The sequence below is a fragment of the Vombatus ursinus genome, unplaced genomic scaffold (assembly GCF_900497805.2).
Source record: "Vombatus ursinus unplaced genomic scaffold, bare-nosed wombat genome assembly UNPS02010548.1, whole genome shotgun sequence".
NCBI lineage: Eukaryota > Metazoa > Chordata > Mammalia > Diprotodontia > Vombatidae > Vombatus > Vombatus ursinus.
The window spans coordinates 3,936,170-3,948,713 of NW_020950326.1; the positions used below are offsets into that span (position 1 = coordinate 3,936,170).

At 38.0% G+C, this 12,544-nt stretch overlaps 1 protein-coding gene across 2 annotated transcripts in view; it reads right to left on the reverse strand.

The window, feature by feature from the left end:
• Positions 1-12,544, reverse strand: part of CCDC93 (coiled-coil domain containing 93) — a 118,602-nt gene that overhangs the window by 66,849 nt on the left and 39,209 nt on the right. For both annotated transcript variants that reach the window (XM_027854679.1, XM_027854680.1), the window contains 4 exons: positions 9,335-9,371; positions 6,710-6,796; positions 6,349-6,399; positions 4,375-4,461 (listed from right to left, as the gene is read on the reverse strand). In XM_027854679.1, the coding sequence (XP_027710480.1) occupies positions 4,375-4,461; positions 6,349-6,399; positions 6,710-6,796; positions 9,335-9,371 (262 nt within the window). The remainder of the gene's footprint in view (positions 1-4,374; positions 4,462-6,348; positions 6,400-6,709; positions 6,797-9,334; positions 9,372-12,544) is intronic.

Below are 12,544 nucleotides of genomic sequence, written 5' to 3' on the forward strand. Positions count from 1 at the left end.
AAATGGTCACAGGTCACTATATTAGAGGTGTCCTTTCAGGTCAACATTAAGCCATTAATGATTACTCTTTAGGACTTGTCACTTAAATAAGTCAATCCACCTAACAACACTAAGATCTAGCTCACATCTCTTCAACTTGTCCTTAAAGATAACTTGAAATTTTAATTCGATCAATAAAGCAGGACATATAATCAGTGTTTATTGAAAGCACAAATGAACAAAGTTCAACCTCCTCAGTTTACAAATCAGGCAAGACCCAAGAAGGATAATCAATCAATCAAGAAGCATTTATTAAACACCTACTATGAACAGTTAGTCAATAAACATTTAATAAGCATTTACTATGTGCCAGGCTCTGTGCTTACTAAGTGCTGAGAATACATACAAATGCTCTGTTCAGGGATATGGTAGACAAAGTACACCCTAGAGAGGAATGACACATGGCTGACTTGGGTGCCCTCCTCAAAAGGATGTTCTGAGAAGAGCCATCCAATTAGAGGGAGAGGCTGGCACAGGAGTAGAGGGCAATTCCAATGTGTGAATCCCAGGCTTCAGGGTGAAGAGGCAGAGGAAATCCAAAGTTAACCAGACACTGTCTAAGAGCTGAGATTACAAAATACTCATGAGGAGCTCACTTTTTAACAGGGAAACAAGTACATATACAGGGTTTCCCAAAAGCCCAAGTGCCATTTTAAGCTACTAAAGCTATTTAAGTTTAAAACCACACTAAGACTTTCGAGGTACCCTGTTTAAGTATATAAAGACTAAATATAAAAATAATAAATACAATAGAAATTGCACACCCAAGGTTGCTGGTAGTGAACTGGGTCTAGAATCCAAGTCTCCAGATTCCCAGTACAAAGTTTTTTCCAAGCTACTTCTAAGATTTTACGATCTACGTTCCCCAGATTCATTCAGAGAGGAATTAAGACAAGATATTCTTTAAGTTTTTAACCTGGGAAAAGTTTGATAGTTGTATTTCAATATAACTGGTTTCCTCTGTAATCCTATGTATTTTATTTTATACATTTAGAAACATTATTCTAAGCAGTTCACAGGCTTAACCAATCTGGCAATCATGTTCTGGACCCAGACATGAGACAAATAACTCCTACTCTAAGAGAAGGAAAAACTATGTTTCATCTCAGAACATCTCAGAACAGCCCAAAGACACAGCCCCATGAAAAGAAGTAAGTTAATGCCATTCCAGAAGAGGTTTCTTGGGACCCAAGAAAGACTCACCAGCACTATACTAAAATTCTAGTCAAGTGACATTATATCATACCAATTTCTGATCACAGAAGAGCACTCCTGAGATATCATCTCACTTCATGGATAACAAAGGCAGGTCTTTTAAAATCACTACCATGAGAATTCTGTTCTCTGTTCCAGTCCTCTCTCCACAAAACTTCTCTTATATGATTTAAATCTGAGATCTATGGATCATCATAGTGCAATTCCCCTGACTTTCCTATTTCAAAGGAAAGCATGTCAAAACATCAATAGCTGCAGGGGACAGGGATTGTACTACATAATTCCTAACATTGCATGGGTCTAAAGTAAAGGAGAACAGAAGTAAAATTAGGAATATGGGGTGGAGGTGGTAGTGTCTTATCTGCTGCCTGTTCTTCAGTTGGCACTGGTTCCTAACATTTTTGCTTTAATATCTACTTATTCTCAGCTTCTGTGATTTGGGGGGCCTTGTGATTTCATTATTCAGTGTGGGAGTACTCCTTGGTGTGGAAATTTTTTCTACCAATGAAGATCAGCAACTCATCTACCGCTTACACTCTTAGAAAGCTGCCTGAGTCCCTGAGAGTTTAACTTGTCCATGGTCACAAATCTGGTAAGAATGAAATAACCCAAGTCTTCTTGACTCCAAGGCCCTCTACTATGCCATGCTTTCAAAAAATAACTCATTATTTGTAGACAAACACTTATCTGCACCAGGGTGGTTAAGATCTAAAACACCTCTATTCCTAATGAATTTTTATATAAAATGAGGAATCATTTATCAAAAAAAAAATCATCTCTTATTTCTCTTAAAAATATAGATTTTTGTATACTCTATATTCTTAGAGTGAGACCCACTTCATCTTTTAAAGACTTCCCAGCCAAAGTACAGTATGAATATTACCAAAAAATTACATAAGCTTCATTTGGGATTTGACTTCATTTTTAAAACAATACAGAAAAACTGGAGGGCGAGTTCAGAAAAGAGCAGTCAAAATTATTAAAAGGACAAGTTAAGGGAAACTGGGTTTATTTACCCTGGAGATGACAGCATAAAAAAAGATAATTCCGAGAAACAAAATTCTATATGGTGCCAAAACAGCAGCTCTTTTGCTTTTTCAGCCTATTCAGGACCTCCAGTACATCCAGAAAGAGTGGTCCAATGGGACCCTAGGAAAGCTCTTTTTATTGCTCTTTTAATCTTCCTGGAGTTAATTTTATTGTAGGATATAGGCCTCTCCTCTATTCTAAATAAGTTGGGGAGATGTATATTTTCTTTTCAAGAACCTTAGACCTATTCATTTCCTTTCAGTTCATGTGTCTTCTCTGCCTGTGATTTACTGTCAAAAATTGTTAAAGCTAAGATTTCCACACAAAGTAGTTCTACCTGATGGAATGAATTCTTATTTTGACTATGAATAATAATTTGCATACTTGTCTTGAAAATAGTATTTCCCCAGTATGATCAATTTAAATCATTTAAATTTTAATATGCTTAATGAATTTATACTCCTGTTTTCAAAGAAAGATTTGTGAAAGTGAATTGTTGGGCACAATCTTTCAAGAGAGACCATGGCCAAAGGATTAAATTAAATATTTGTGAAGCGCTTAATATGGTGCCTTGCACATGGCTGGTGCTTAATAAATGCTTATTCTCTTCCATTAAGCTAAAAGATCATAGTTCATAAGACTTATGGAATGTATCAAAAGAAGCTTATGTCCCTGAGATGAGTCCTGCTAACACAATGCACACACTTATTAGTTAAATCACTCCTTTAACCACCTCCACATCATTTATCATGTTTTGTGTTACGCTTCATGATTAACGGATTTTCAAGTGTGACCCAAATCCATTTTCCTTGTCAAATCTCAGATGCACAAGGCCCCAAACAATTCTGTCCAAGCAGCCATTTCAGATAAAACCCTTACTTTTGTGCACAACAGACTGTAAAATGTGTGGATGCCAAAGAAGATAGTAGGGACAAACCAAAACACTACCTACCACCTGCTGAAGAAAAGCTCCTACCAATTTTATCAGCTGTCACCTTCAGAAAGGGCCACACTTGACAGTGAAGCATGGAGATGGCTGCCCGCTGTCTCAATGGCCGATTATACCTCCAAGAATGAGTAGGCACTCACTCTCTGCATACACCAGCTGGTGCAATTACATCAGAAGAATATTACACATGAGCTGAGGAACACTGCTCATTTGTTGCTCTAACAGCTTCTGGAAAAAAGAGGGAAAGTTGGAAGATATAATGTGTGAGTGAGTGAGTGTGTGTGTGTGTGTGTGTGAGAGAGAGAGAGACTGAGTAAGAGAGAGACAGAGAGAGAAAGAGAGAGAGAAATAGAGACTGAGGTCTCCTCCTTTAGAATGCAAGGTCCCTGAGGGCAGGGGCTATTTCCCTTTTGACTTTATATCCCTAGGACTTAGAACAGTGACTGAGATATAGTAAGAGCTTTATAAATACTTGTTGACTGAGTGTATGTTTGGGGGTCGGAGAGGACAAATTGCCTGTGCAAAGAAGAATGCAGTGCAGTGTCCTGTATATCTGATTTCAGACATGCCATAATCTCAGCCTGACTTGAATCAGTTGTTTGCAAGGTGATTAATCACTGTCTCCCCCTGAGACATTCAAGGTCCTGTTGCCTATTCTTAGAACATAAGAAATCTTAACACTGAAATATGACTCTTGGGTTTTTGTTCTTTCCATGCCTTTTTAATAAAGCAGCGGAAGAAATCTTGCCATGGGCTCAGCTGAGTTATGGAGTTTATCTCCTTAGTGTCAAGGCTCCATTCCTCACCACTGTCACCAAACCAAGACCAAACACAGCTACAAGGAGCCTGGTAGAGGAGGACAAATGCTCAGAATTCGCGGCAGGCAGCGATATATCATATGGATTAATTGCTCAGAGAGACAGGTTTTCTTTGCGTATTTCTACAAACACAGCAGCTAAAGAACAAAATTAATTTAGCTAATCAGCAAAACCTCATTGCTCTACATGGCAAGACATGGTTTATTTGTTTTTGACAACTGAGGTTAATGAATCACAGCTCAGCCCCAATCCCAGCTGGTGAGATAAACAACACCTCTGGGTGTTACCTGAGGAAAAGGTCTCCACTCGGCTTCCCCCACGTACCTTCTCGGCATATTCTGAGACAATCTGCTTGATCTCCTCAGAGCGAAGCCCCACAATCTGGCCTACTGCACTTGCGGTCAGTCGGCTCTGGAATCACAGCAAAGACCATTATGTTAAAGCGACTTCCACAGAATCATAATGAAAGAGTTCTCTGAATTTTCCTTGAAAAGACAAGTCAAGACCTTTCTGTTTAACATAGGAAATAATTTCATTGACGTTCCTATTTATCACCAAATTTAATGACAGGAACAGAGTAAATACGTATCCAAACAGGTATCCAGATGAACACTTAATAACAAACACCTCCCTCTCCTTCCTGTATTTCAAGTTGCTCATCATCATTATCATCATTAAGCATTTATAGAGCACTGTAAAATTTGCAAAACAATGTAACCTTGTTATTTTATTTGAGCCTCACAACAACCCTGTGAAGTGGTTTATTACCGCTACTTTACAGATGAGGAAACTGAGGCTCAGAGGAGTTCAATAACTTGTCCAAGGCTTCATAGATAGTAAGGGTCAAAATCAGCATTTGAACCAAGGTCTCCCCTAAGTGCAAGACTGGAACTCTTAATGAGCCAGATTTGTCCCTCCTTGGAAAGAAAAGATCCTGGCAACCTCTCACCTTAAGGGCCACCTGAGAAGCTAAGCAGAAAGCTTTTATAGCTGAAAGTAACCTTAGAGATCACTCTGTCCAAAATCATACATTTTACAGATGAGGAAACTGAGACCCTGAGAGGCTCAAAGTCACACTGGGGGATAAGTGACAGGTCCTCTAACTCCTCTAACTCCAAATTCAGTTCTCTATGTACTACCCTGCTAGTCCTTAGAGGGGCAGTTGGGAGACTCATGATATATTTTGGCAGAAAGAAAAAAGAGAATGGAAGAGAGAAGGCAGGGTTATGAGAGGGATAAAGACGAGAAGAGAAAATAGAGATATATTTGCATGAGCACACATATACACATAAAGATACATGTATATGTATGTATATATGCATTTGTATAGATGTATAAACATATATGTATATCTCTGTATAAATATGTGTGTGTGTTTGACAGAGAGAGAGAGAGAGAGAGAGAGAAAATATATGTAATGAGGAAAACATAAAGGTCACTAACAACGGCCTTAGAGCCTCTGACTGACACAGACACCAGGAGTTACTCTGCTTTTACTTATGAACCAAGCTCTGTTTCTTACTGGCTGTGTGACTTTAATCATCCCTGGGCCTCAATTTCCACATCTGTAAAATGCCTACAAATGAAATCCCACTTAGGCACAGATGGGGAAGAAATCTGGGTTTTGGGAAGAAGAAAAAGCAGCAAAACAAGTGCTTCTCTTTCAATTAAAAAGGAAGTTAGGGTTGCATAGTGGATAGAGCTCTCAACGTGGGAGCCAGGAAGACTTGAGTTCAAATCCTGTCTGTTTCAGATACTTAATAGCTGTAGGATCCTGGGCAAGTCACTTAACCTCAGAGCTTCAATTTTCTCATCTGAAAGTAGGGGTAATAACAGAACTTCCCTCACAGAGCTATTGTCAGGACCAAATTAGAAAATTTATAAAGATTTTGCAAACCTTAAAGCACTAAATTAAAAGTATATATAAAAGCTAGCACTTTACAACAAGATGAAAGAGTAAAAAACTTCATTTTCTGACACAGGTGTATAAGGTGGTCACAGTAGGACTCCCAGTGTACACATATCAATACTTCAGATGAAAACCAACACTGGAAATTACATCAAAAGCTATTTTTTCAAGTGTCACATCACACCTTTTGCAATAGGGATTGCTACTGAATGGAAATATAAATTCATAAAGCCTCCTCGATATGGAAGGCCACTAGGGTAATAGGAAGATATAAGGAAATAAGGTGCTGGGGGATATAAGAGATACTTCTATAGGAGAAAGTCAATGAAGAGATAGATACTCTTTTCCCAGAACCACAGAAGCTCTGAAACATTCCCATTGCCACTTACCTCTTCTGTTGCCATAGCAGCCATTTTAGTCATCAGAGTTTCAATATGGCACTGATGAAAGAAAAATGACAGAAAAAGTGAGTAGCTCATAAACTTTTAAAACTATAAACTATTATACTTGAAGAATGCAAAGTGACTCTTTATGATGGAATTTGGGAACTTTCTTTCCCTTTGGTCAATTCAATTTTTTAATGATGTAAAATGAGCTAAGTTGGAAATATGACTATAATGAAATGACCACCTTGCACCTTCTGACTACAGGAAGGGACTAACCATTTTAGAAAGCTAGAGATGAAAGTCAAATTTCTTCCACGCTGGCTCAAATTCAACCCTAAGCTTTCTTTCTACATGGGCCACACACCTCTTCGGCAGCTTGAAGCTCATCTTCGTCAAGGGATTTTCCTGACCCTGAGAACCCTGAAGGCAACACCATTTTCTTGTCCTCGGTCTGTGAAAATTTTAAGTAAGACCTGTTAGTGCCAAAGTAATGATTGTGTTTAAAAAAAAAAGATAGGTCATAATTCAACTGGAAACAAACATTATCCTATATAGTTAATTCTCTACTCCCATATGCCTCCCCGAATCCATCATAAACTACTTAAAGTGCCTCTATTTCTGAACATCTCCCCACGGTGCCACATCATCTCAAATGCAGCAAGAACTCAATAAAGACTCGTTAACTGATCAGGATATGATGCTGAGGCAAAGGCACAAATGACATTACAATAAAATATAAGCTCCTTGAGGACAGGGATTGTCAAAATAGCACCTGATTAAATATGAATGCAGCATTATAGATAATCACCACCATAGGAACTCAGAAGAGTGAGAAATTATATGTAATATAGTGAGAATGTGGGTCAATGAGTCTTGAAGGATAGAGAGAATGTGAAGAGATGAAGAGGAGGGGGGAATGGTGTTTTGATACCTGCCAAAAAGGCAGAAGGAAAGTTCATGGGCAGGAAAGGGCAAGTGGTATTAGGGGGGAGTGACCAAAGGGACTGAGCCCTTCATCCCCTCAATGCTAGTACACACTCTGGAGCAGTGGTTCTCAAACTTTTTAAGAATCATTGGCAGATTTTGCTAATATTTTAGTTTGAAGTTCTCTTGTTTTGTCTAGCTAGGGTGATCAAAATCAGATCTTTAAAAAAACAAAAAGCCTACTATGACATATATCAGATCTTTAAAAAAAATAAAAAGCCTACCATAACATATTTGTAAGAAGGGGGAGCTTCTGTAATAGAATACACACCAATCTATTTAAATACCAGCTGGTTGGCAATCTTCTTCCTGGCCTCGTTAATGTTTTGGGTTTTTTTGGTGGGGATTTGGGGGGTAGTTTTGGTTTTTTGACTGGACCAGTGATTTAATCGGTATAGGAAACTCTCAGTGAAGAAATTCCCTTTATCAATTCAGTTCAACAAATGGACTGCAACTTATAGTCTTAAGACAGTTGCCTGAGACACTTGTTTTGGGTCCACATAGCCAACGTATCAGAAGAAAAGACCTGAATCCAGGTCTCCGGACCTAGAGGTCTGCTATCTATCCATTATACAATACTGCCATGCATAGATTACTATCTGTAAATAGATATATCAATGGGCTACAGAAGTTCCAGACTCAAAGATAATCTTTTTTTATTTTTCTTAGAAAAGTAGAAATCACCTCCTATTTCACTCTATTTTGTAAAATAACTATTTTAGGTTATTATTTTATTTACTCCCTCTCATTGTTTTTCCCTTTATCTCTATCTTAGGGGCATTATACTGAAATTAGAGAGAGTCCCTCAGAGCAGCGACCATATCTAATTCTTATTCTGTACTCCAAGGGCCCAGTGTAAGGGTCCCTAAAAGAAATATAGCTGAAGCCTCTGGCCAATGCAAGTCTAAAATGTCTATGGGTAGTGAGGAGAGCAGAAGTAAAGGCTGCTAATATGTCTCTTTCCCTTCATATTAATGGTGAGATTGACTTCCCTGCCAGCAGTCAATGGCCTTCCCTGTTAGTACTATCATTCAACTCTAACTGATGTGAAGACTTCAGAGGCAGCATGCTCTCGTGGAGGGAACACTGAATACATAACTGGGAGACTTCATCTCCAAGTACAGATCCTGCCCTTAATTGCTATGAGACAGCCAGGCAAGTTACTTAGCCCTTTAGGCCTCATTTTCCTCATTGATAAAATCAGCATAGTGCTACCTGTATTATTTCCCTTACAGAGTTATAGGAAGGAAAGCTTCTTTTTTCTTTTTTCAAAAAGCTAACAGTAAAATACTACATAAATGTCAGCTATTGTTATGTGGACACCAAAGTGGCTGCTCATTATAAAAAGTAAGGAACCTCTGGCCTATTTCACCATGGTGGATGCTAAACAAGTAACTGATGATTAAAAATTCTGCTCTTGAGATGATTAAAAGTTCCCTTCTTTTTTCATGTCATTAGAGTAAAGAGGGGCTAGATAGGCAGACAGTTAAATACTTTTTCAGACTTGGTTTTGCTGTTGGTCCATTTTGTTGAACATTTTTGCTTTGTTACATGGAAGGGTTCAATGAAGGTGGGTATACTGGGAAGTAACTGCGGCATAAAAAAAGCACCAACTAAACTTTGAGAGGTTGTGTTCTTTTCTTCTCTCTTTAAAAAAGGAGAAGAAAAAAATTGGAAAGGAAAGAAAAGATCTTAAGACCATAAGATGGAAGGGACTTGAAAGGCTATTTAATTCAACCCCTTCATTTTACAAATGAGGAAACTGAGGCTCAGAGAAGTTAAGTGATTTGCCCATGTCCATGCAGGTAGTAAGTGGTAAGACTGGGATTTGAACTCAAGTCCTCTGACTCCAAAACCAATCATTGTTCTGTTTTGGCACAAGGGTCTTTTACAATCAATGTTAAAGAAATGAGTCTATGAATTATTTATAATTGCTTTACCTTCTCTCCAGTTTCATTGAGTATAGAATATTTTGTTTTTAATTAGTAGCTATTTCATTTCTTACCTTCTCTGTTTTGCTCTGTCTACTTAATCCATATCGCCTACATAAAAAAAAAAGAGGGCATCATTTAAATGATTATTTTAAAATTCATGTTTGCCTCTAGATTTCACATATGAAAAGCTCACTTTGGACAGATTTTCCAAGAAAGTTGACATATCAAAACAACACAAACATCTTTGCTCCTGAAAGTCAATAGATGAAATACTTTCGCCTTCCTAATGTCCTGATGAAAGAAGAACTTTGTCTACTAGCAAAAGGAATCTTAATTTCTCATTCTGGTAAAGAACAAGCCTTTCTTAAAATGTGATCACCACCAAAAAAAAAAAATCCAAACAAACCAAAAAACAATGAACACATAGAAAGAGAGCCTAAATGTCTTTTAGGCTAAATATGCTTTACTGACAAACCAGCAAACAGGAATTGTCACTATGCCACATGTTTATTGCTTCTGCACTTTTAACATGGCCAGTCCATTGCTTCACTCACTGGAGGCATAGGATCATACAGTTAAAAATTGCTGCTTGTAGGGGAGGGGTTAGGTTAGATTAGAGAACAAAGAAAAAGGGGGAATGCCCTATTTAAACAATTGTTTGTGTTTGTTCAAACAAGATGTGTAACTTACTAATTCTGTATTCTACTTAATTTCCAGTTCAGTGTTTATACTCGATCTGTCATGCCAGTGATTTAGTTTTATTTTAGGAAAGCCCAGGTTAAGGAAAATGCACAAATACACTTTAATTTCTATGCCAGCATTTTTTTAAAGCCATGCTAGGCAAATGCTAGAAAAAAAAATAACCACAACCAAAAAAACACTAACTTTACCTTTTAAATAGAGCTTAGGTAGAAACATATAATTAAAAAAAAACCATTTTCCTTAAAGCCAATCTTGCTGTTCTAGATATCGAAAGTCATTCATCCTCTCCACGAATTTGTGATCTAAACATAACTAACCATGCAGATCAAAAAAAGTAAGATGATGCCTAGGTCCAAGATAAACTCAAAATGGGTATGTAATTTAGATATAAAGGATGTTTCATAAGCAAATTATGGAAGGGAACAATAAAAGAAATTACCTGTCAGATCTATGGATAGAGGTAGAGTTCATAAGCAAACGAGACAGAGGCTCACATGAGGTAGTGAGAGATTTTGATTACATTAAGTTAAAAAGTTTTTGCACAAACAAAACCAATGCAGCCAAAATTAGAAAAAAAGCAGGAAACTGGGGGAAGGGGAATTTTCCAACAAGTTTCCCTGATAAAGGTCTCATTTCTCAAATACATAGAGAACTGAGTCAAATTTATGAAAATAGGAACCATTCTCCAATTGATAAATGGTCAAAAGATATGAACATCAGAGGAAGAAATAAAAGCTATCAATATGAAAAAATGCTCTAAGTCACAAATAATTAGAGAAATGCAAATTAAAACAACTCTGAGGTACCATCTTACATCCATCAGATTTGCTAACATGACAGAAAAAGAAAATGATTAGTGCTGGAGAGGATGTGGGAAAACCAGTATACTAATGCACTGTTGGAGTTTGTGAACTGGTCTAACCATTTTGAAGAACAATTTGGAACTATGTCCAAAGAACTAACTGTGCATATCCTTTGACCCAGCAATACCAATAGTAGGTCTATACCCCAAGGAGATCAAAGGAAAAGGAAAAGGAGCCATATGTACAAAAATGTTTATAGCAGCTCTTTTTGTGGCGGTAGAGAATTAGAAACTGAAGTGATGCCCATCATTTGGACAATGGCTAAACAAGTTATGGTTTATGAGTGTGATGGAAAACTATTGTGCTGAGTAAAGGGGGATGGTTTCAGAAAAACCTGGGAAGAAACCTGGGAAGACTTCTATAAACTGGTGCAAAGTGAAATAAGCAGAACCAAGAGAACATTCTACATACTAACAGATATATTGTAAAGGTAATCAGCTGTAGAAGATTTAGCCATTCTGATCAATATAATGATCCACCACAGCTGCAATGGTCTCATGATGTAAAAAGCTATCCACCTCCAGACAGATAACTGATGGACTCAAAGTGCAAACTGAGGCATATTTTCCCCTCTTTAATTTTGGTTTGTTTTTTTTTTCCCAGAACATGGGCAATGCAGAAATGTTTTACATGACTTTATATGTGTAATGGGTATCCTACTTTTTGCTTTTTTAATGGGTGGGGGAGGGAGTGGAGGGATGAAAAGAATTAGGAACTGAAAATAAAAATAAAATTTTAAAAAATTATGCCAAGCACCGAGGGAAGTACTAGTGATACAAACACATGGAAGCAAGGCAATCTCTGCTTTCCAGGGATTTCCCCCATTCTAAGAGGGAAGACAACATATAAAGGGCAGCTAAAAAGATCAGAGCTGGCATTTCATGGGCATAGTCCATGGTTCTGGTGGGAGGGGGATAAGGATAATGGCTACAGTTCAGGCAATATGATGGGAGATGGCTAGGGAATCACTGCAAAAAAAGAATTCAAACTCTTGGTCCCCAAGTCAAACATGGCAAAAGGTTTCCACATAAGGTTTGTTTCTCCAGAAATGCCCTTTCCTAGGCAGGGGGCACACCTATAAGCCAACAAACCCACAGGTACAGTCTATATGTAGAAAAGCAAACCACCCCAGTACTACTCTGGTCATCTGATCTGGAGCTCAGAGCCTCTACTCTTTTCACAAACCAAGAGAGGCCTGATACAGCATCTAACTGGTCTAACCATCCTCTTCCCTGTGCAATCTGCAGTATTTGGTATTACGGTAGTAAAGAAAGTGCTAGACCTGACTCAACTCACCAACTTCTCGACTTTCAATGAATAATATAAAGTCCCACCATTAGTCTGTCTGTATAAAGGAAAGCCAAGCTGATTTCAAATTCATTTCCACTACACTACTATTCTGGTTTCATCCTTCAGTTATCCCCTTCTCCATTGACCAGTGGCTATTCATTCTCCCCTGGTTTCTCTCTGAAGTCCCAATTTTAATACTGCATGATGCTAATGACTTGCTCTCAATTTTCTACCAAGCTGCCAGATCCTCTCTGCAGTCCTCATGAATCATGTCTATAAACTCTCTGACATCGGTGCTACCTTTTCCTTATCAGAAAAACAAGGACCTCTGGTAGGAAATATAAGGGAAATCTAGCTATGAGGCAACAAAACAGTGTGCCTTAGTGAGGGGAGAAACACTGAAATGTAAACAGTATACTCTAAGCT